This window comes from Dermatophagoides pteronyssinus, unplaced genomic scaffold, assembly GCF_027571235.1.
Source record: "Dermatophagoides pteronyssinus isolate colony J.1.1.1.1 unplaced genomic scaffold, Derpt_VIB-CSIC_2022.12 sq0006, whole genome shotgun sequence".
NCBI classification, from domain to species: domain Eukaryota; kingdom Metazoa; phylum Arthropoda; class Arachnida; order Sarcoptiformes; family Pyroglyphidae; genus Dermatophagoides; species Dermatophagoides pteronyssinus.
In genome coordinates this window covers 1,109,241-1,134,268 of record NW_027461530.1, presented here as the reverse complement: position 1 = coordinate 1,134,268, position 25,028 = coordinate 1,109,241, and the positions used below count along the sequence as shown (strand labels likewise).

The following is a 25,028-nucleotide window of genomic DNA, read 5'->3' as shown; positions in this document are numbered from 1 at the left end:
TTCAATTTTTTTTTGAAAAAAATCCTGACAGCCATTAAATTTCCAAAAGATTTTCTTCTTCTTCTTCTTCTGGATTCCCTTATTTCAAATCAAAAGAAAAACTTTTTCTCTATTAAAATGCAAGAAAAAAAACGAATTTCGGGTTTCAAAAGTATTAAATGTCATTTTATTTTTATTTAAATCATCAAATGTTAATTATATATCACATAATAAAAATACAGCAAATCTGAATCAATGTTGTTGTTGTTTTTCCGCCAATGTCAGCAATTTTGTGATTACACAAAAACATCAATTAATTAATTGGGATAAAGCTATGAATGAGAATAATGAGATTTTTCGTTTGTTTTGTTTGTTTTTTATATACAATATTATTATTATTTATGATGATTCTATGGCAGATGTGAAAGTTGTTTTCTTCAGTTGTGCATATTTTCATTTGACTAGGCATCTTTTGTGTGCGTGTAAAATATGTTTCAATTTTTTTTTGTTTGTTTCAAAATCAAATCAATATGAAATTGCAGCATTTAGATGCGGATGATGATGATGTGGATGATGATGGAATGGTGATGTTAATGCTGTATGATGATGATGATGATGATGACTTAATGCAGGATGATGATGATGATGATTTAATTGATTTAAATGTGTTGTTTCATAATGATGATTATGATTTGTTGTTGATGGTGATGTATGATGTAAATGTCCATTAGATACATGACCATGACCATGTGTTCCAAATGGAACCATTGTATTTGTTGTTTGTGACATTGTATGATACCATTGATGATGTGGATGATGAGGATGTGGATGTCCATTTGTTTGATGATGATGTGTTTGATGATTATGATTCAACATATGTTGATCCGTTATTAATCCATTACCGCCACTATTATTTATATTATTTACAGCTAATGTTGATGCTAACATTGATGTTGCTGCCATTGTTGGTGTTATAGATGATGATGTTGTTGATGATGATGATGATGATAATGGTGGTGACATTGTAAAATTTGCATGTTGCGGTTGTTGTTGTTGTTGTTGATGCATATGTTGAATCATATGTGAATGTGATGATGTTGTTAGTCCATGATGATGATTATTATTAGTAATTTGATGATGTGAATGATTTAGATGCTGTTGTTGTTGTTGTTGTTGATTATGATGTAATAAATTGTTTTGATGAATACCTTGATGATAATGGTTATTATTATTTTGATGATGATTATGATGAGGTGATGTTGATGATGATGATAAATATGAATTTGTTGTTGTTGCTGTTGCGGTAAGTAGATGATTATGTTGTTGTTGATAATTATGTGATGGTCCATTACTACTACTATTATTACTAATTGATGGACTTGATGATGTTGATGATAATGATGTACGGCCATTGTTATTATTGATACCACCATTATCACTTTCATATCCATTACCACCACTTGTCATTGATGTTTGATCCAAATTATGTCCAATAATATTATCCATTGATAAATGTTGTTGTTGTTGATGAGGATGATTATTATTTGTTGTTGTTGTTGTTGTTGATGATGATAATGGTGACATTGGTTGTTTATTATTATTATTATAATTATTATTATCATGTACTTTCATATGTTTACGTAATGAACTAGGATGTGTATAACTTTTATCACAACCTTTTATCTTACAATTATATGGTTTATCACTTGTATGTACATGTGAATGTTTTTTACGATCCGAACTATTTGCAAAACGTCTTTCACAACCATCATATTCACATTTGAATGGTTTTTCACCTACAAAAAAAAATTTATATGTGGAGAAAGATAAAAAAGATAAGATAAGATAAAAATTAGTTAATCAATTAATTAACTTGTTAGTTTTTGTTTTTTATGAATTTTTGCTTTTTTCGATCAAAAATAAAAAAACCTTCAAATGTTCGTTATAAAATTGCCATAATTTTGAATCCTTTATCCAAAGAAATAACCCTTTTTATTTTCACACATTCCATTCACTATAATTTTTTCATTTCTGACTGATAAGTCAAGAAAACTTGCAGATCAAAATAAATGATAAAATAACCCAGAGAAAAATGTCATTTATGAATTATTATTGTTTAAGAGAAAAAAACGACAATTTTTTTATTTCATTGCTTTCTTTAAAAACAAAATAAATTAGTTACACTGTTAAAAATGGTATGACTTTATAAGTTCATAAAGTGGAAGTGTGGACTTATAAGTTCACATTTTTTCTCGTATGAAGTTATAAACTCACATTATTTCTCGTATGAAGTTATAAGCTCACAACATTTTTCGCATGAGTTTAAAAATTCGAATTTTGGATTTTATTTGTAATTAAAAACTCATAATGTTTTTCGGATGGACTTATAAACTCACATGGTTTTTCATATGAGTTTATAAGCTCACAATATTTTTCGTATGGAGTTATAAAATCACAACGTTTTTCGTATGAGTTTAAAAATTCGAATTTTGGATTTAATTTTATTTTTTTAAATTAAAAACTCATAATGTTTTTCGAATGGAGTTATAAACTCACATGGTTTTTCGTATGAGTTTATAAGTTCATAATTCCTTAAAGTGAAGTTATAAAATCACAACGTTTTTCGTATGACTTTAAAAATTCGAATTTTGGATTTTATTTTATTTTTTATAAATTAAAAACTCATAATGTTTTTCGAATGGAGTTATAAACTCACATGGTTTTTCGTATGAGTTTATAAGTTCATAATTCCTTAAAGTGAAGTTATAAAATCACAACGTTTTTCGTATGACTTTAAAAATTCGAATTTTGGATTTTATTTTATTTTTTATAAATTAAAAACTCATAATGTTTTTCGTATGAGTTTATAAGTTCACAATTTCTTAAAGTGAAGTTATAAAATCACAATTTTGATTTTATTTTATTTTTTAAAATTACAAACTCAAAAAAATTTGGATTTTTGGACTTGGAAAATTTTTTGAAAAATTGTGAATTCATGTGGAGGCGACGAGCGCCCTCGTAATTGAAATTAGCTGTTAGGGTTCTGTTTTGATTATTTAAACTACTGTTCGATTAGTTGTTATTCATTATTTTTGTTAAGTGTGGTTCGCTTACAAAGTTTGGTTATCAGGTTTGCTCATTGAATATGATTGTTGTTTATGTCTAACTTGTTCCATATTTTTTCCTAATCTCATTGGTTTTGTTTTAAGTATTTTTTATCACTACCTACAATAACACGGAATCAAGCTAAGATTGAGAAAGAATGACATTTATGTTGGGGATGGTCGATTGCTATCTGTCCCAACTTCAATGCCGACAAGTGTCGAATGAATGCAAAGATTCTAATTTACTTTATTTGTCCGTTTGATCACGAGGTCATAATCTATAAAGATGGATAGAACAATGAAAACCAAGTCGGGTTCTCTTTTCATGTTCCTGAGCCGATTTCTATTGATAAATTTCTATTATAGGGGTTTCACACTAGCAGCAATGTGAATGAAATATTTCAAATGCAATATTTCACTACAATTCAGCATTATGGACTGAAATATTGCATTTGAAATATTTCATTCACATTGCTGCTAGTGTGAAACCCCTATTAGCCTTGTTTAATAATTATAATAATTAATAATATATCTTTAAATGAAAAATAATTAAAAACTTCGATAATTCAATTTAATTTCACTTGCGCATCAAGATTTTTTAAATCAAAAAAAAACGCTTGCGTATAGGGGTTTTTATTTTTATTTTAAAAACCTCACATTTTTTCTCGTATGAAGTTATAAACTCACAACATTCTCGTATGAGTTTATAAGCTCACAATTCCTTAAAGTGAAGTTATAAGTTCATAAAGTGGAAGTGTGGACTTATAAGCTCACAATTCCTTAAAGTGAAGTTATAAGCTCACAATTCCTTAAAGTGAGTTTATATGTTCACTTGGTCTAATGTGAACTTATAAGTCCACACTTCCACTTTATGAACTTATAAAGTCATACCATTTTTAACAGTGTACAACAACAACAACATTCTTCAAGATTACAATCTTGTTCGAACAACAACAACAACAAATATTCCCAAACTCTTAAGGACAATAAACATGAAGAAAAAGAAGAAGAAATGTTTCACTATCTGGTGTTGTGGTCATCTTGTAAATGTGTGTGTGTGTTTAGTGATTTTGTTCAAAGAACAAAAAAATAAAAATTAAATAAATTTTTCTTCCAAAAAACCTTCAGGGCATTCTTTATATATATCATTGGTAAAAGAAAAAAAATGGTGATAAACAACACCTGCATTATATGTTTGGGTTAGAAAAAAAACAAAATTTCATTTCATTTCGTTTGTTGATCATTTTTGAGAAAACCTAAGAAAGAAAGAATCTGAATGGCTTCTATGTTGTTGTTTTCTTTGGCCATTTTTTTTCCTAATTCTAGTTGTGTGTTACCTTTTAGCTTGTTTGAAAGAATTTTGTCACCAAAAGATTACAACAAACAAACATATCAGGTGATGATTGGTTTGTGTGTTTGTTTTATTATCATTTAAGATTATCAAAACCAAAACCAAAACAAAAATTTGTTCAAACTAAACAGAAAAATTTACTTAAGAATTTCAAAAATCCAAAAATTACATTCTTTTTTTTTCTCATTCTGTCTAAAACAAATAAACCCAAAAATAACCCATTTGCTAATGGATTTGAATCATGTTTTTTTCTTCTGAAAAAAACAAATTGAATTCAACGAATTTCAAATTGGAGAAAAAGATTTTTGATTTAAAATCATTGTTGTTGTGTACCACATGTAACCAAAACAAGATAAGAGGATTTTGTTTTTTTCCCTAGTTAATCAATCTGTTATCTAATTTTTTTTCATAATAACTAAATGTTTTTTTTTCATTTTAAAAAACCATTTTAAAATTCAAATTATTCAACGATTTATTTTTTTTCCTGAAAAACAACGTTGAAACGAATAAAATGATTGAATGAATGTGATGATCGAAAAAATGTGCCAGATTGATTGATTGATGGATTTGTGTGTATTCGACTGGATTGATTGATTGATCGATCAATCGTATTGATCGAACGAACCCCACCGACTAAATATTATTGAGTTTAGCCGGGTTTTTTTGGATGATGAATTGTAATTATTTCCATCAACATTTGATTTGTAAATTCAAATCCAAACCCAAACCAAAAAACACAATAGAGAGAAAAGAAAAACAATCGATCAATATAATCTCTGGTTTTCTAGTTTTCTGGCTTTGTGCAAAATCATAAATCTTTGAATGGAGGGAAAAAAATTCTCTCAAGAATGATTCTTCAAGATGTTTTTCAAAGAAAAATTGGCAATCAACAACAACAACAGCAGAAAAAAACATGAATGAAAACGTAATTAACGAAAAAACAACGAAAGAAATTCAAATCGAGAAACATGATAATAATGATGTTTACCAAACGAAGAAAACATTGGTTTTCTTTTGAAAAAATCTTAAAGAAATGAAAAAATGGGTGTGCTTTTTTGGTTCGGCTATATCGCTTAATGATGATGATGATATTTTGAACAACCCAGAAAAAGAAATGTTTCATTTTTTTGATTGTCGAATTTGTTTGTTTGTTTGTTTGCTTGAAAAAAAGTATTTTCCAATCCATTCTGAATGTTATATAATAATAATAATAAAAACCTACCCATCATCATTGAATGGAATGAAATGAAAGAATTATCAAAACCAGAATTGTCTTTGAAAGTTTTTTATATATGAAAAAAAAAACTTACACAACATACACTGCATGAGGTCGTATTTACAACCAGAACAACCAGAACAACGAAAAAAAAAATCATTTCAAAAATGTTTGATGTTGCTCTGTTTATGACAGTTTTTTTTGTTGATCAACACACACATCATCATCAATGTATTTTAATTCGCAATTCACTTTGTTCGCTTTGTATTTTCTGGAAACAATTTCTTTCATTCTTTGGTTGAATCTTTTTTTTTTCTTCCTATATATAGAACATTCAATATGTTTTTTTTTCGTATTTGTTCAGTGTTAATATTGGTGTTTTTGTTTTGTTTTGTTTTTTTGGGCTTTGCTTTCATCATTATGAAAAGCAAAAAACATCTGAAATCGTTAAAGATGGGTGTGTATTTTGATTGTAAATCTTTTCCTCTTTCGAGATTTTTTTGTCTGTATGTGGAAATTTATAGTGAAAATAATGTAGTTTTTTGTTTCTGTTGTGAAATGATGAAATAATTGAATGTCAGAAAATAAGATGATTGAATGGGTGGATGTATGAATATTTAATTAGAATCGTATTTAATGTGTTCAATCAATCAGTCCTGTGTAAAGTTATTGGAAATTTTTGTTCAAAAAAAAATTGATTCGAAAATAATGAGATGAAAACAGAAAGTTATCATCACTTCATTAGAGGATGAAGAAAATTAAATTTAAAAAAAAACCAGAACCAAAAATGAAGAAGTGAGCAGATGCTTGTCAACATAGAAACCTGAGAGTTAAGCGAAAAACAATTAAAACAAATTATAAAATTGGATGGATGCAGATAGCAGAGAACCAAAAAAAAAAAAAAAAAAAAAAAAAAAAAATTAGCTAGTCACGAATTAATTTGCCTACTTGTTTCGGTTGAAAACTGGCCAATCATCATCATCATCATCATCGACAATTTGATGAAGATGAAGTGGATTTTCTTTAAAAAAACTACCTTTCCACCACACACACTAGACCCAAGGTAATTGAAACTTTTGTTTGATTCAGCTATGAATTTAAATGTGAATCGCAAAGAACGAGAAAAAAAGTGTGGCAAAAAATGAAGATCAAAAGTCAATTAATTAATTTTTGAAAATGTCATTATTATTCGTTGGGAAAAGATCTGGCTACAATGTTTGTTTGTTTTTCTGGGAGAAATTCTCAAAAGAAAGAATTTCCGGACTGAAAAATTTTACCCATAGGTGTTTCGAGTAGAGAAAAAAGCAGTCCAAATGCTCTTGGTTGTTGTTTGTCAGTTTTACATATTGAAAATTGAAACAAATGAAATAGATTTTTTATATTCGAAGAAAGAAATAAAAATCAAACCAAACGTATCGAATCAATTATTGGTTGGTTTGGTTCTTCAGTAATGTTTCATTCAAACATGATGATGATCATCATCATCAATGGTCATTGATCATTTTGGTAAAAAATCACATTTACCTTTTTGACAATAATCATTAAAATCGTACCTTCCTCTGGCCATATAATAACCAAATAACAATAATTTTCAGGTGTGACACATATTGAACTTTTTTTTTGCCAACAAAATTCATTTTCAAAGTTAATAGTTTTTTTTTCTGTTTTGTTTTTACATTTGTATGTAGAATATGGTCATTTTCTTTTGCTTTTTCTTATTTTGTTGGGAAAAAAAACATTGAAAAATTGAAACTTTCTTTTGCATTGTTTTTTTCAATTCACTTAGTGACAATCAAATGTCCCAATATATATCGTTTGGACCTTTTCTCAAATAATAACCAATATAAACAAACAAAACAAAACAAAAGTTTTTTTTCTTGATAAGTCGCGCCCAAATAACATTATTATATATTCAGTAAGTGAAGTATTGTCTTGTCTCTCTCTCTCTCTCTCTCTCTCTCTCTCTCTCTTTGATCAACTAGAAACTTTGATTTTGTTTCCAAAAGAAATAAATCATAAATCATTGTCATCTTTCATTGTCTTTTGGTTTGTTTCTTCGAGATGATACAAATCTGAATTTTTTTTGTTTCTTGTTTCCTTTTTCAAAAATATAACTTATCCACCACCATATAGTATCAATTACACAGGTTACAATCATTGTGTGTGTGTGAACATAACAAAAAGAAAAACAGATAAACAAACAAACAAACCAATTATGGTTGGAAAAAAAAGACATTATAATGATGATCATTCATTTTATTCTTGCCTGCTTGCTTGTACTTTGTTTTGCATATGTGAAAAAAAACAATTGAAATTTTATTTCATTTTAGGAAAAGGGAAAAAATTAACATAATCCATCATCAAAAAAAAAAACATAACGAATAATCTACATCTGATGATTTTTTTTTCTTCATTTGGACAATTTTTCAAAAACTTGGGTTCGACCTTTTTGTTTTTGGTTTTTTGATTAAGAAAAAGCTTTCCAAAAATTCTCAACATTATAGCGTGGAAAAAAACTAAGGAAAATTCATTCATTAGTGACAAACTATATAACAAAAACAAAAACAACGATTTCTATATAGAGAGAGAGAATGGTCGAAAAAACAATGAAATGATCAGATCAAATCAGATCGAATGATGATGGGCAGTGTCCATTGAAGCAAAATTGTTTACGTAATTCTCATTTCTTCATTGAAATTGAAAAACAATAATCATTCATTTTATTGAGATGAATAAATTCCAATCACACACACACACACACAATGATCATATAATTTCCCTGACTATAGTTTTCTTTTTTGTTAGAAAAAACTTAGCTAACTTCTTCATCAAACGAATGAATATAAAAAAAAATCGTTTCTAAGAAAATCTTCAAGCCAAATGTTGCTATAATAAAACGAACAACGAAAAAAAACATTGATAAATTCAAGTGAAACTTGAAATTTTTCCTGTTTTATTTTGCCATCGTAATCATCGTATAAACCCTGTGATGAATCTATGGTATATGTTGTACCCATCTTTCAAGATGTTCATGGTTTGCATACTGAAACAAACCAAAAAACAAAAACAAAAAACAGACAAAATGCACAAGATGTATTAATTTCAATAAAGAGAAATGAAACTTGAAATAAAATTCATCTTTATTTCTGAATGTTTAAAACAAGAGAGAGAATGAAAAAAATGAAAATACCATCAAAAGAATTGATGCCATTAAAGGAATGAAATGAAGAAGAAGAAAAAAATATTCACCCTAAAGGCAAAACAAGAAAATTCATAATCAATGATTTTTGAATAATGAAAACAACAAATTGATAGTAAAAGTAAAGAAGCTCGAAACATTTTTCAAGTTTATCGATTGATGATGTGATATGATCCTTTTTTTTCTTGCCAATGATCAATATTCAAAATGAAAACAACAACAACAACGAAAAATTGGCAGTAGTCATCATCATAAATGTAGTTCAGAATTTCTCTCTCTCTCTCTCTCTCTCTCTCTCTCTCTTGGTGATTGTAGGTAGGTTTTTTCTTCCTATTACTATTCTTGGTTGTTTAATTTATGAGTTTAAATTATTATTATGATTTTTTTAAATGTTATTTCTGGTTTCACACACATATAAACGATGAAGGAAAAATATTGGTCTAGCGAAAAAAAAACCTCAAAATTGGCATTAAACACGAACATTTTGAAGCGAATGAATTCAATGATGAATTTTTCGTTTGTTTTGTTTTGTTTTTTTGGTTTATAATAAAAGAAAATAATTAAACAAAACATACCTGTATGAGTTCGTTTATGTATTTTAAGATTTTCACTACGTGCAAATACTTTACCACATGATGGAAATGGACAAGGGAATGGTTTTTCCCCTGTATGTACACGTATATGATTAACTAATTTATATTTTGCTTTAAATGGTCGTCCATTTCGTGGACAATCAATCCAAAAACAAGTATGATTCGAACATTCAGGTCCACCAACATGTTCAATACTAATATGTGATACAATTTCATGCATTGAATGAAATATTTTATTACATGGTTTTTTCAAAGGCAATAATTGTTCTGGATCTATCCATAAACATATTAATTCTTGTTTTGAATTGTTTGTTGTTATTGTCGATGTTGTTGTTGTTGTTGGTGATGATGATGTTGATGATGAATTATTATTATTATGGCACATATAACGAAATAATGCAGCACTTTGATGATGTATTGTTGGATTGATTGTTGTTGCTAAATGTCCATAATGATGTGCAGCAGCAGCCGCAGCAACCATTGCTGATCCAACAACCGATGTTGTTGTTGTTGTTGTTGATGCGTTTGATGCGGATGATGTTGTATTATTGAAATCATTTGTTTGTTGATGATGATGATGCGGATGTGATGATAATGGTGGTGGCTGTGCAATATGATGATGTGATGGTGAATAATTTGTATTCAAATGATTTAAATGTTGATGATGACTATGATGATGATGATCAACATTGACAGAAACTGCGGCTGCAGCAGCGGCAGCTGCTGCTGCTGCGGCCGCCGCACGATGATACATTGATGTTACAGTAGCCGCAGTTGCAACTAACGATGTCGAAGACGTTGTTGTTGTTGTCGACGACGTCGTTGTTATTGTCGCCGATGATGATGATGATGGATTTAAATTTGTTAATTGTTGAAGATCATCATCCATATGTGTTTCATCAAATGTAGATGATGATGGTGGTGATGAAAATAAATCAGTTTTTAAATGTTGTTGTTGTTGATGATGATTATCCGTTAATGATTGTGTTGGAACAAACATTGTTTGACGATCAATCAATGTTGAATTTTGTTGTTGTTGCGTCTGCAAATCACCAATATTTAACATTGTTTCCTGTTTTGATGATGATGCAGATGATGTAGATGAAAATGGTGATATCGATGTCGACGTTGTTGTTGTTGACATTGAATCTGAATGATCAAATATTTCTCTTTTAATACGAAATGATTCTTGATGTTGTTGTTGTTGATGTTGATGGCTAAAATAATTCATTTTTAATTGTCGTTCATATTCATATTGATGATGAAATGATGATGATGATTGTAATGGTGGTGATAAAGGTGGAGATGATGATGTTATTAAAATACTTTGAACAAAAGGATTAAGCATCTTTCAATATCATCATCACTGAAAAAAAGCAAGATTTTATCCAGTTTTTTTTATCAATTCGATCAAAACTACAAGATAAATAAAATGTTGCACGTGTTTTCAAACGACAACAACAACAACAAACATTTATCAAGACGCAAATCATTAACTTTTATGGATGATAATAAACTTGATCGGTTTTTTCTCCTTGCTTGATAGTCGTCTTTAGCAACACTTTGAACACGAAAAAAAATTTCAATTTACAACGATAATAACACCGGCAACAATTTTTTTCAACATGATAAGCTTATTATCATTGATTTATTATCATCAACAAGCAAACAAACACCTGAAATTTGAAAATAAATAAGTAAAAAAAAAGGCCAAAATGTTTGTCACAAGTGAAAATTTTGTTGCAAAACAGAAGAAAAAAATGTCAACAAACTAACTGGAGAAGAAAGAAGAAAGAAGCTCACAGAGATTATTTAAGCTCTTTTAGGGAAAATCTGGATGGAAAAGATATTCATATTTGATGATTTGATGATCCACATGTAAAGATTATTATTTGGGATTCCATTTTTTTTAATATCGAGGATATTCACACACACACACAAACAAACACATTTACAATGAGTAAATTTTTTTTTGAAGAAAAACAACAGAAAAATCTTATTTTTTTTTGATAAATTTTCATTCATTCAATCGACGTTGTTGATGATGATGATAATAATGATTTTGTTGTTGGGTTGAGCGCACACGCTGTGAATATTATCATCAAATGATGATGATGATCATCATCAACATCGGGATGATTATTATTTTGGCCAAAAAAACACAAATTATAACAGTTTTTTGCATTCAGTTACTAAATAGTTTTTTGCTGGCTACATTACATGCACACTGAAGATATTATATTCAAAAAAAAAAATATTGTCCACCCAGGTTTCGATTTCAATATGTTTTTTTTGCACATATATGGATGGTAAAGGTATGATGATGATATAAGTATCGTTAACTGACCACGATCATAGAGAATGTTGATAACCCACTGTGAATCTGGATGATCTGATCTGAATATTATTCATGTATGTGAGTGAGTGAATGTATGTGTGTTTATAATCATCGTTTCTCTTGATGAGAGGCCAAAATATTTAAAAAAAAACTTTTGTTTTTTTTTCTTGCAATCGTTGTTGTTGTTGTGGTAATATGGTTGTAGTGGTGGTGGTGGTCATGGTGGCCACGTTTTCGTTGATTTTATTCAGCTAAGCTAAACATAGAGAGTGAGTGAGAGAGAGAGAGGATAATAAATTCAAGGAATGATAAAGCAGAAACAACAACGAAACGAAAAAATTCAGCAATAGTTGAAAGATATATTCCAATAATCCTCTTTTATTACTTACTTACTTTTCAAACATTTGTTTTCTGTGTGTGTTTGTGTATGTAATATATGTCTGTTGTTATCATTATTGTAGAAAAAAAATGGGCGTGTTTTTCTTTTGTTCTGTTCAAATATGAACAAATAATGAACAAACAATACAAACCTGGAGGTGTGGCCTTAATCTTTTAAAAAAAAAAAACATGTTTTTTTTTTTGTTTATTCTGAATGGTGTGTTGGGTATTTTTTTTTTTTTTTTTTTTGGGTACATCCTCCATTTATTCACATTCATTCAATAATTAATAATTTGGTTACCGCCTACTTTACTCCAAAGTGTACATATAAAAATTGAACTAGTTTTTTTTTTGTTCAATATTGATCATTATTGGACATTTATTAACAGATATATTTGAAGAAACTACACTGCGCAGAACATCAAATTCATTTTGGTTGTTGTTGTTGGTGGTGGTAGTTTTCTGTTTCTTTTTTTTCAATAGAAACCAATAATTCCGTTTCCCCATTTGTTGTTGTTGTTGTTAATAGGATTCTCTATAATAAATTTTCGTACAGGAATGTCTTTTCTCTCTCTCTCTCCCTCCATCAATTCGTGAATCCGTAACGGATCATTTCGTTCATGTGTGTGTGTCATGATGATGATGATGATCATCAAAAGAATCAAGAAAACAACTGGTTAAGTTTTCTTTTTCTGTAGCGGGGGAGTTGAATGAACAATAATAATCATCATGGATCATAAGCGTACGCGCATTACAATTCAGATGATGATGGTGGTGGGCGTCATTATAATGTGCATGACAAAGCATTAACCATGAAGAATACTGATGAGGATTTTAAGCTTCAAAAAACATGTTAGTTATACAAAGAGAGAATAAAAAAAAATCATTATTCTTAGCCTAGAAAAGTAATAATAATGTCCATTAATGTAATGCAATGTTTGATGAAAACAATGACATGCATGCAAACAAAAAAAAAAATTGACAGTTTTTTTCAATTAGAATATTGCCTTTTTTGTTAATCAACACAAGAATCTCATTCATTGTACAAATCAATATTTTTGACACCGAAAAAACAAAATGGAAAAACATTGATTACATTCACAAATGAGATATTCTTTAAATGAATCTCTCTCTCTCTCCCTATGTCATTATATAATGGTCAACAACCATAGCAACTTGGAATTGTTTTTCCATGTTTTTGATGGTTATTCTGATTGTACATTTTTTGGTAAAACAATTCAAAAAAATAGCACAGCAAGGTTCCAAAAAAAAACTAAACAAGCGATCCAAAAATTTTTGTTCCATTATTCTGATCATCATCAATGAGAAACCTCTTATGTGGTCCAATGGAAATAACAAACCAGAAATTGTCAAATCAGACTAATTACTTTTTTCATGATTAACATTCATTGAACAAAAAATATGGCCAAAAAAACAAGGACAAAAAAAATGAACAATTTTTGAATATATTTTTGACTTGTCATTTTTACAAATCAAAAATTATTCACAAAGAAAAATTAATGAGTTTTTTTGCGGTTACAAAAACGAATTCATCACATTAATTGAAGAATTTTTTCAATGAAAATTCTTCAATGATAATGATGATGATCGAAAAATTTCTCAAGAAACATTTTAAGCTTATTTTTTCCCCTTTGTTTTTTCCTTTCATTTTCAATGGATAGATCAAGATCAAGAATCACAAGTTGTTGTTGATAATCTCTTCACTTTTCTATGGAAAATTTTATCGATCAAAAAATATGGATGTTTAGTTCAGGCAATATCTAAAGCTAAGCTATTTTGATCTGTTTATGTTTTTGGTTGAATGATTTTTGTCACCACCACAATATTGCTGCAAACAAACAAACAAACAACAAAACAGAATGTGTCTGGTGTGTGTGTGTGAGTGACAAATCCGACTTTATTATATTTGTGGTGTGTGGTGTGTGTGTTTAAAATGGGTCGATCATCATCATCATCATAATGGGTACCATCATCATCATCACCACCACCACCACCAACATTCAATGATCCAAACAGATCCGAATCCAAAGATCATTTATCATCAACCAGCAAGCAACCATCATCATCATCATTCAGGAAAGAAGGCCCAATTTACCCACCCGAATATGTTTCATTTTCAGCAAAAAAAAAAAGATGAAAAAAGAAAAGAAAAGGAAAAACCACCGAAAAACATTATTATTATTTATTTATTCTGAATTGAAAACAAAATTGAATCAAAAAAATGAAAAAAAATCATAAACATTTAAAAAAAACGCGTGCGCGCATCAATTCAATTCAATTCACATTACACATTACACATTACAAATCACATCATTATTTTGTATTGTTGTCATATGCAATGAATGCAGGAAAAGCATCGTCATTGAAATAATACAATTTTTACAATTTGGAAAAAAAACAACCAACCAAAAGTAATTCTGAATGAAATATCAATTTGTAGTTTCAATTTTTTCTTTTGTACGATTATTATTCTGTTTGAATTTTATAATGAAAAGAAATCAAGTTGAATGAATTCATTCAAACTTGACGATTCATTAATTCTTTCATCATTAATTTCTTTTTTTTTTCTAACTATTTCTGGCTACATTTTCTCATTAGTGAGCCTAGCCTTCACTATTTCTGTCTCACTTTAGATGGCCAAGATGGTAAAGCATCTATGATTGAGAAAATGAGAGATTAAGATGAATGCGAAATAGAAAAACAGAAAACGTAAAATTGAAATATGAATTAAACAGAATTGACACAAACATACACAGAACAAACTAATCAAAGAAAATGTGAATGAAAAATTCTTTCTTTAAAGTAAAAAAAAAAGAAAAAAGTAAACCAAGTAGGTGTGTTTGTTAATCGTTAATTAAAATTCATATTTTTTTTACTTCGTAAAAAAATTGATCAAGAAAAATTTAGAAAATTTCTTCTTCGACCAAACTAAAACAAGATGAATGAATAAAATAATTTTACATTTTTTTTTTACCCAGATATGTATCATCATCATCATCATCATCAATCCAATACATCCTCTTCGTCTTTGTTTTTCTTTCTAAGATTTTTTCGTCATCATCGTCATCGAGGATTACCGCGATGTTGATGCTGATGATGATGACACAGCATGATGCCCGGAAAATTAAACTTTTCTGAAATTTAATAGACTTTTTGTTTTTTGTTTTTTCTGAATTCATTTTCATATTGCGAAAATTCAACAAAAAACAAAACAAAAAATTCTGCCATATCCAAATGCAAAGCGGAACAAGAGAAAAAATGATTCATTTTTTCAAGAGAGAGAGAGAGAGAGAGAGAGAGAGAGAGAGAGAGAGAGAGAGAGAGAGAGAGAGAGAGAGAGAGAGAGAGAGAGAGAGAGAGAGAGAGAGAGAGAGAGAGAGAAAAACAAGCCTAATCAAACAAATAATATCGATTACCAAAAACAATCAAAATCGATTCAAGTCAATCAAATACAAGCAAATCATACGAACAAACAAACAAACAACCTTATAACATGATATTTAATATTAAAAATGAAATTAAAAATCACACAAAAAGTGATTAATCAAAATCTACTATTATTATTAACCCCTCACCCCCCTCATCTAAAGATTGATGATGACATTTTAGACCACAGAATACACACACACTGCACACACACACACGAAGAAATATTGAATAATTTTTCTTCAAAATGTTGTACGTGGCAACGAATTGGTACGTGGTGTGTGGTTGGATTATTTATATTCAATTAGCGAAAAACGAAACAAAACAGAAAAAGTTTTTAAATAAAGTTTGGAAACAAAAACAAAAATTTAATATAAAAATTGTCAATGATAAATCCCTTTTTTTCTGTTTTCTATTTCATTTTTCTCGCTTTGATAGAAAGAAACAATAAGGATTTTTTGACTTTTTAACACACACACACACAACCCAAAAATGGTTTAGGTTTTTGGGTTTTGCACGTGTCTCTTCCTCTCTCTCTCTCTCTCTCTCTTCCTATACTTACACATTTAATCAAGTTATATTTGGAAGAAAGAGAAAAAAAAATTTATTATAATACCAGCAATTTACATGCAACTATCAACCAACCAACGTCAACTTTTAGATTGGTTGGTTGGTTGGTTGGCTGGTAATTTATAACCAACAAAATAGTTGTCATCATCAATTCTATTTTTTTCCTATTCTTTCGGAACAAATATTAATTTCTATATAGCCAAAATCAACAGTAAAAGTTGCCCGAAATGAATGTGACAGAATCCATAGGCCTTGAAAATATAGACTTGATATGGATGAAAATTGGTATGGATTATGTAAAAAAAAAAGAAGAAAAACATTAATTTCATTCGCTGATGCTCATTTGATGATGATGATGTTTGTTCGTTTGCTCTAAATAAAACAATTTTAATCTCATTTCCGTTATGATTTTGATTCAGAGAAAGTGAATAAGTGAATGAGGGTAGTACGTTATTAAATTAACACAAATCAGAATCAGAATCAAATTATTATTGAAAAGGAAAAAAGAAAAAAAAACGATAAATAATAATATGGATGGATGGATGGATGAAGGGAGAGAGAGAAAACGATTAAATTGACAACGATTCTTTTTTATTAAAAAAAAATATCACCAATGACTAAACTATCATCAAATCTCATTGAATATTGAATCTGGAATCGGAAAAAAATCAATATTGGATGGGCAGAGAGAAAAAAAAATCCAATAAAATGAATGATCTAGTGGGAATAATTTAATAAAATGTAAATTTTCAACTTTATTAATCAATATAACACACACACAGACACTGATATAACACACTGACATCAATGACAATCAATTTAAACACGATGCTATTCCGGTAACACAACTGATATTCATTTATATTAAATAAATATATCACACACACACACACACGGAAAATTCTACATTAAACGACAAATTAGAAAACTGAAACTGGAAATAAATTACAAAGAAAAAAAGCCAAAAGAAGCTATTTTTTTATGAATGTTACCTTAGTTAATCCTCAATTAATTTCTCTCTCAATATTTTTTCGCTTAACAAATCAAGAATATATTCTCTCTATCTCGCTTTATCTCAATCTCAATATAGGAAAAGTGAAAGAAGAAGAAAAAGCATTTTTCATATCCTGTTTCTGATCAGTATTGTCCATATTGCATAGCTTTCACACACATCATCCTCATCATCATCATCATCAATCGGAATTCATTCATCCATCGAATTGACTTTTCTGCAAACAAAAATGAAAATGAAAAATTTTATAAATGAAAATTCTCATCAACAAATATGGAATATGGATGTGTTAGTGTGATGGGTGATTGAACGAATCATCATCATCAACAAAAGTGAAATAAAAATGGACACGTACCGTGTGTGTGTATGTTTTAACATTACATTTATATTAAAACTACAGAATGAAATGAAAAAGAGAAAAAAAAATCTAAAAAGCCGGATCTAATGTCAAATATAAAATCCATATAGAACTTTACTCTGTGTGTGTGTGTGTCCATTGTGTTAAATGTTTATAATGTGATTTGATTTTGATGTAGATTTGGTGTTAATCAATGGACATCAATGGTATATCTACCAGATAGACATACACACAGTAAGTGGTCTTTCGACATTGATCCATTTGACTATATGATATGAAATCGAATCAACAACAGAAAAGCGATGGATAGATTAACATTGAAAGAAACCAACAACAAACCAAACAACAAACAAACCAATCAATAAATTTCATATGATGATGATGATGATAATAAAGCTAATAACATTGATTGGTTGGATTTGTGTTACCCATTATTCATTTTTAGATATAAATAAATCAAAAAAATCAAAAAATCAAAATGAAAACATAATATATTTGTTTTATAAACAAAACAAAACTAACCCATATATAAAAATAAGCATCAATTTCCTACTGTTGGATGCTTTTTTTTGTTTTTGTTTATGGAATATAAACAAACAACAGAATTCTTACCCAGTGGAAATTAAACCATTCTCTCTCTCTATCCACCCGCACTTTTCAATTCTAAAAAATCATTAAACAATGAAATTGTACAGAAAAAAATGAAATATTTTGCATACAACCAACCATGGTCGAAATACAAAAGACAAAAGACAAATTCATTCAGTCAAAACTAAAAATATTATTATTGTTATAATATCATTGCTACATGCATAACAACTGACTTTTTGCAAATTTTTTTAAACAAAAAAAAATTTTCAGTGTGTGTGTGAATGAGAGAGAAACATAGAGAATATGAATGAAACGAAACGAAACAAAACAGACAAAAATGTAATGAAACGAAAAAATGATTGATGAGGATCAAGCCTCATAGTCATTTATAGAGAGTGAGAGAGAGAGAGAATATTATCATTCGGGTCTTCTGGTAAGTTGGCAACAAAAAATAAAATTAAAGAATGGTTATAGGCAGGGAAGAAAAAACAATCGTAACAACAATAAATGAAATGATTTTAAAATGAAATAAATTATTTAAAAAAAATAATGAATGAATGAATGAATATTTCTAACCAAAGTGAATGAAAAAGTCAAAAATTGAGAAATGATGATCATCGAGGAAAAGATGATGATGAAGAAGAGACAATTTAACAATGGGAAAACAAAAACTGAAAACAAATGAATTGAAATGAAAATGGACAAACCGCATTGTGAATTGGTTGGTGGGTGGGTGGATTGGACGAACGATCAGTGAACAATAATGAATGGTTTATTAATTTCCATTTTTTCCATCATCATCATCATCATCATTAGATTCAGGGTAATCAGAGTGGCAGGGTAACAAAAAAAAGCATAATGATAATTTATAGCTTTTTTTTAAACAAAATAATAAAATAACTTTTTTTTTTACAAACGGATCGATTGAATATCATCATCATCATCATAAATGTCATTGTGTTGTTCAATGATGATTACCATCACCACCACTATTTCGACAACTTTATGATTGATTCGAATATTTTTTTTCCAATAACGTTCGAATAATTCTTTACATTCGAATTCAATTCGATTCAATTATCGATTAAATTGTGTTGAAAGAAAAAGAAAAAGAAAATGATGATTATAAAGTTATTATTATTATTATTTGGCCATTACGAATTTGTCGATTGGTGAGGTGGATGGATTTTTACCGACCCGAATAAAAATTGAATTAAACCTAATTATTTATTAAGAATCAATTTGATTTGGTTAGAATGCGAGAGATAGAGAACAAAAAAGAAAAAGAAAGAAAGAAACACAATACATACGAACACATTAACATTATAATTCAATTTAATGGCCAAAACGGGGAAAAAAACGATAATTCAATATTTTTTTGGTTCAAATTTCCCAAAAATCCAAATCGATACATGATTTAGCACTTTATTAACCAATAATCAACCAAAATCACCCGGAGATTCAAAATTGAATACAGAAAAAAAAACTAAATCAAATTTTCTTGATTCAATTTTCTTGTTGATAATCGCGGGACCAAAACAAAACAAAACAAAACAAAACTTTGATCACAAAAAGACCGTCATCGATTAATTTGTTCGAATTTCGAATCAAAAAAAGAATCCAAACAACGATTGCCATCTATCGATTCGAATGGAAATGATTTTTTTCAACGTCACATAATTATTGCTGCTAGCATTTTATATAACAGTTATATACACACAATGTTCCATAAAATGTTGTTGGCCTTTCGAAATATCCCTCTATTTCTTTTACCTCGAAATTTTTTTCGGTACTTTACCGTAATACTACTACCTTTTTCTATTTATCCTTACTTTTTACCTTGATAATAGTATGTATATATGTATGCGGATATATATACAAAGTTCAGCCGTCTGTATATCCAGATTATTTTTGTGTGTGTGTTTTCGTCATCGTCGTCGTCGTTTGTTTTGTTTGTTGTTGATTACCGAGTTACTCATTTTCATGTTGTTTTTTTTTTAAATCCCGATATTTCTGTCATTAGATTTTCTTTTTTCTTTTTGAATGTGATGATTATTGATTCATTGATTGAATAATCATCATTAGTATTCGTATTTATATTTTGTAGTTTGTATTGAAACGGTTTTGTTTTTCTTTTTTTCTTTTTTTTTTTTTTGGTGAAAAAATTGATAAATTTATCGGGTTTAGATTTATGGTTTTCTATTGAATTTCAATTTTTTCTTTGATGATTTTTTTATTCGTATGATGAGCTTTAAGCAACAAAAAGACGTCAAAATGAGAATTCGATCTTTTCCGGTATGTAGTATATTTTTTTGCTGAAGATTTATTCAATCGAAAAAATAATCAATTTTTCAAAAAAAAAAAAATCTAGACAACAATGGACGAAAGATATGTCAACACTATCTGGATACGATTAAAGACGGCCATTCAAGAGATACAGAAAAAGAATAATAGTGGTCTAAGTTTTGAAGAATTATATCGTAATGCATATACAATGGTTTTACATAAATATGGTGAACGTCTTTACACTGGTCTTCGTGATGTAGTCAAAGAACATTTAGTTAATAAAGTTCGAATGGATGTATTGAATGCACTTCCTAATAATAATTTTCTACAAGTTTTAAATCAATGCTGGAATGATCATCAAATATCGATGACCATGATACGTGATATACTTATGTATATGGTATGTGTTTTTGTTGTTGACATTGAAAATTATCATTATTTTTTTAAATTTTTTGTTTGTTTGTTTGTTTGTATATAGGATCGTGTCTATGTAAATCAGAACAATGTTGACAATGTATATAATTTAGGTTTAATATTATTTCGAGATAATGTTGTTCGACATGGACCAATTCGTGATCAAATAAGAGAAACATTATTAGATTTAGTTATGAAAGAACGTAATGGTGAATTAATTGATCGATTAGCAGTGAAAAATACCTGTAATATGTTAATACATTTGGGTCTTTCACAACGAACTGTTTATGAAGAAGATTTTGAAAAACATTTTCTACAACAATCAGCCGAATTTTATCGTGTTGAAAGTCAAAAATTTTTGGCTGAAAATAGTGCTTCTGTTTATATTCGTAAAGTTGAACAACGTATCAATGAAGAAGCTGAACGTGCACGTCATTATTTGGATGCATCAACCGAAAGTGTTATCGTTAAAGTTGTCGAACAAGAATTGATTAGTCGTCATATGAAAAATATTGTCGAAATGGAACATTCAGGTGTACTGCATATGTTAGAAAATCAAAAGATTGATGATCTAGCCCGGATGTATAAACTATTTAGCCGTGTTGAAAATGGTTTAACAACAATAATTACAGCTGTTAGTAATCATCTAAGGCAAGAAGGTAGATCTTCAGTATCGGATGATGGAAATAAAGAAGATCCTATTGCATTTGTAACTGTATGTAATTCTTTTCGATTAATAATGATTATGATTAATTTTTTTTTCTTTAATTCGTTAGGCTTTACTCGATTTAAAAGATAAATATGATATATTTTTAAATTGTTCATTTTTTAATGATAAAGAATTTCTTAAAATGATTGGCAAAGATTTTGAACATTTTCTAAATTTAAATCAAAAATCACCTGAATATCTTTCATTATTTATTGATGATAAATTAAAAAAAGGTGTAAAAGGAATGGCCGATCAAGAAATTGAACAAATACTTGATAAAACAATGGTACTATTTCGTTATATACAAGATAAAGATATATTTGAACGTTATTATAAACAACATTTGGCTAAACGTTTATTATTAAATAAAAGTTCATCGGATGATCTGGAAAAAAGTATGATTTCAAAATTAAAAACCGAATGTGGTTGTCAATTTACATCGAAATTGGAAGGAATGTTCAAAGATATATCATTATCAAATTCATTAAATGATGAATTTAAAAATCATGTTCTCAATCATAGAGTATGTTTAATTTTTTGTTTTAAAAAGATTTCTTAAATTATTTTATTCTTATTTTTCCAAAATTAGCTCAATTTACAAGGTGTTGATCTTACTGTACGTGTTTTGACAACGGGTTTTTGGCCAACACAATCAAATTTTTCAAAATGCAATATTCCGATGATTCCACGACAAGCTTTTGAACATTTCATTAAATTTTATTTGGATAAACATAATGGAAGAAAATTAACATTACAACCACAACTTGGTTGGGTCGATTTGAATGCTGAATTCTATACAACAGCTAAAAAATCCAACACTAATAATGATACTACCAATAAAGATGAAATAAATTTGGACAACACTGTTTCATCATCAGCATCGAATGCCAATATTGTTAATAATGGATCATTAGCATCATCATCGACGACACAATTCATAATAAAACCAAGAAAACATATATTAAATGTATCAACCTATCAGATGGCTGTTTTAATGTTGTTCAATAATCGTCAAAAATTAACCTATGAGGATATTCGTAATGAAACCGATATACCACCGAAAGATTTGATTCGTGCACTACAATCATTGGCCGTTGGTAAATCATCACAACGTGTTTTATTAAAAAATCCAAAGACGAAAGAAATTGGTAAATTTATTTTTTAATAATTTTCATTTCTCGATTCTCATTTAATAATGATTATGATTATTTAGAGGCTAATCATGAATTTGAAGTTAACGATTCGTTTACATCGAAATTTTTCCGTGTGAAAATTCATTCAGGTAAGGGAAAAGAATATCATATACTTGGTTTACTGATTATTTTTTTTCCAAAAAAAAGTATTGGCAAAGGGTGAATCTGAGCCCGAACGACGAGAAACACGATCGAAAATTGATGAAGATCGTAAACATGAAATCGAGGCCGCTATCGTACGAATAATGAAATCTCGAAAAAAATTATGTTTTGCTAATATTGTGGCCGAAGTAACCGAACAATTAAAATCTCGATTCATTCCGGATCCACAATCGATTAAAAAACGTATCGATGGACTAATTGATCGTGAATATTTGTCCAAAACACCTGATGATAAGTAAGTGATTTTATCTGATTTTATCATTCAATTTTTTAATGTTTTTCATTTTGTTTTTATTCTCTTTTCGAACAAAACACAGAAAAGTGTATACATATGTGGCGTAAACATGATTATTTTTTTTCATATTAATAACTTTAGAACATCTTTATATCATTCTTTTACAAATAAAAAATTAAAAAAAAATTTCAATTTTTCAATCCGAATCTTCGGAATCATATTTTTGATAAAATTTTCTTGATGCATGCATTTTTTTCCGAGGATCTTCTTCCAATTCTGTTTTGATGGCACCAGTTTTGGCTATAATCCATTCAACTTCTGTAAAATAAAATCAATCTTTATGAATTTGATCATTAATGGATTTTTATGATTGAAATACCTTCTTTGGTGATGGATTCCATACCGAATACAATCGGTCCAATCAATTGTTTGACTAGTTGACCATTCAGATAGACAAAAACGGCTGGCAGGTTATCTTCTGGAAAATTTGGTATACATTGTGTAGCAATACTTTTCAGAAATTTCGTCTCAACAAATTTGGATGCCAATTCTTTAAAAAATTCTTGTAATTGTCGACATAATGTATGCCTTTAATGGATTGAATAAGATTGGATAAACACAATAATAAAAGTAAATAAATGATAAAACTCACCCTTGACGATATAGTAAAAGTACTACCCAAATACCATCACCAGCTTTATTCACTTCTTGAATATAATCAGCAGCACTTATTTCCAATACATCACCAAAACATTTTTTCGATCCTTTTAATTGCATTTCCATAACACGTTTTTGACGATAATTTCGTATAAAATCATCATCATCTTCATGTTCATCAAGCCATTCTAGTTCATCATCACTATTGGATGGTTCAAATTTTTTCGTTTCAACAATTTCTGGTGGTTCTTGTTCTTCAACTTTTGGTTCATCTTTAATGATACCATATTTTTTCAATGCATCAGTCCATTCTGTATCTTCCTATTTGCAAATAATAAACAATATCATCAAATTTAATCAAATTTTGTAATAAATAAAATTTTTACCATCATTTCAATAATTGATTGGAGAAAAAATCGTTAACCTAAATACTACACACCAAAGCAAACAGGCGTTGGTTTACAAACGAAATCGTGGAAATAATACTGATCAGAGAATATCGTTAAAAATAGAATATTTTTGCCATGATGCGCTGCTGAAGAATTGCAAAAATATCGATTCTATCGCGATTCCATAACAATCGACTTTTTTTTGTGTGTGTTCGAATCAATCGAATGGCGCGCCACATTAATTAAATCAAAAAAAAAACAAAAACATTTAGATTTTTAATTTGAATTTTAATGATTGCTATTAACTCAATTTAATTATCATTTTAATTAGAAAAATACCGGCACAAACCAGTCATCATTATCATGTGAATGGGTCAGTTTAATTATCTTTTACTAAAAAAAAAATCTCATTTCCCTTTTTTTTCGTAAATAGCTTTCACCTGACCACTTATAATGACGATGAAAAAGTCCTCAAGTGAGTGTTTTATAGAAAAAAAAGACTTTTCTTTTTTTTAACATAGCATCAACGACCACGAACAACGATTATTTTTATTCAACAAACTATTGAAGCAAGCTAACAAACAAGTTTGATTGTCATCGAAATTATTGGAACGTGGAAAAGGCACACACACAGGCAAGCACTTAAATACATGGATTTAAAGATTGGATTTGGACCATGAGAAAATAAAACGTAAAACGTTCTCATTTTTTTTGTTCATAATTTTAACAGATGATCTCTCTTTTTCGAATTTACTTTCTCTTTCTCACATCGTCAGAAAGAAAGAAGAAATGAAAAAAATGCATAACATAGTTTCATTTGAGCAATTTTATCGTCATCATCATCAAC

At 28.6% G+C, this 25,028-nt stretch overlaps 3 protein-coding genes and 1 long non-coding RNA gene across 7 annotated transcripts; 2 read left to right on the top strand and 2 right to left on the bottom strand.

Annotated features, from left to right (window-relative positions):
- Positions 1-143: 143 nt before the first annotated feature.
- Positions 144-19,667, bottom strand: opa (Zic family member odd paired). Of its 4 annotated transcripts, XM_075820187.1 has the most exons (4): positions 19,447-19,667; positions 19,050-19,355; positions 9,425-12,036; positions 144-1,775 (listed from the first exon to the last, which is right to left on the bottom strand). In XM_075820187.1, the coding sequence occupies exons 3-4, from the start codon at positions 10,788-10,790 to the stop codon at positions 505-507; spliced, it is 2,637 nt and encodes an 878-aa protein (XP_075676302.1). In that variant the 5' UTR covers positions 10,791-12,036; positions 19,050-19,355; positions 19,447-19,667; the 3' UTR covers positions 144-504. The 4 variants fall into 4 exon arrangements, with proteins under 4 accessions (XP_075676302.1, XP_075676303.1, XP_075676300.1 ...); XM_075820188.1 differs by lacking the exons at positions 19,050-19,355; positions 19,447-19,667 and adding an exon at positions 18,844-19,030; XM_075820185.1 differs by lacking the exons at positions 19,050-19,355; positions 19,447-19,667 and adding an exon at positions 12,174-12,270.
- On the top strand, positions 2,959-3,580 carry LOC142645045 (uncharacterized). The gene is made up of 2 exons (XR_012846221.1): positions 2,959-3,109; positions 3,189-3,580. It is a non-coding gene; the product is annotated as an uncharacterized LOC142645045 (long non-coding RNA).
- Positions 19,668-20,068: 401 nt separating the features above from the next.
- Cul3 (cullin 3) lies at positions 20,069-24,872 on the top strand. The gene is made up of 9 exons (XM_027346224.2): positions 20,069-20,431; positions 20,508-20,822; positions 20,901-21,551; positions 21,613-22,068; positions 22,135-22,693; positions 22,759-22,827; positions 22,886-23,135; positions 23,218-24,554; positions 24,615-24,872. Exons 1-8 carry the CDS (start codon positions 20,378-20,380, stop codon positions 23,240-23,242), a joined length of 2,379 nt encoding a protein of 792 aa, XP_027202025.1. The 5' UTR covers positions 20,069-20,377; the 3' UTR covers positions 23,243-24,554; positions 24,615-24,872.
- viaf (viral IAP-associated factor) lies at positions 23,154-24,320 on the bottom strand. Its single transcript, XM_027346232.2, has 4 exons — positions 24,179-24,320; positions 23,788-24,113; positions 23,515-23,723; positions 23,154-23,453 (listed from the first exon to the last, which is right to left on the bottom strand). The coding sequence occupies exons 1-4, from the start codon at positions 24,182-24,184 to the stop codon at positions 23,332-23,334; spliced, it is 663 nt and encodes a 220-aa protein (XP_027202033.2). The 5' UTR covers positions 24,185-24,320; the 3' UTR covers positions 23,154-23,331.
- Positions 24,873-25,028: the final 156 nt, after the last annotated feature.

What these genes read in the sequence shown, in the direction of transcription:
- opa (XM_075820187.1), bottom strand. Translation starts at nt 10,790, where the DNA reads ATGCTTAATCCTTTTGTTCAAAGTATTTTAATAACATCATCATCTCCA. An exon ending in ACATAAACGAACTCATACAG is followed by an intron (nt 1,776 to 9,424) that starts GTATGTTTTGTT and finishes TTTTTTTTGTAG; the next exon opens with GTGAAAAACCATTCAAATGT.
- Cul3 (XM_027346224.2), top strand. Translation starts at nt 20,378, where the DNA reads ATGATGAGCTTTAAGCAACAAAAAGACGTCAAAATGAGAATTCGATCT. An exon ending in ATCCTATTGCATTTGTAACT is followed by an intron (nt 21,552 to 21,612) that starts GTATGTAATTCT and finishes TTAATTCGTTAG; the next exon opens with GCTTTACTCGATTTAAAAGA. An exon ending in ATCATGTTCTCAATCATAGA is followed by an intron (nt 22,069 to 22,134) that starts GTATGTTTAATT and finishes TTCCAAAATTAG; the next exon opens with CTCAATTTACAAGGTGTTGA.
- viaf (XM_027346232.2), bottom strand. An exon ending in CTTTTACTATATCGTCAAGG is followed by an intron (nt 23,724 to 23,787) that starts GTGAGTTTTATC and finishes AATCCATTAAAG; the next exon opens with GCATACATTATGTCGACAAT. An exon ending in GGAATCCATCACCAAAGAAG is followed by an intron (nt 23,454 to 23,514) that starts GTATTTCAATCA and finishes TTTATTTTACAG; the next exon opens with AAGTTGAATGGATTATAGCC.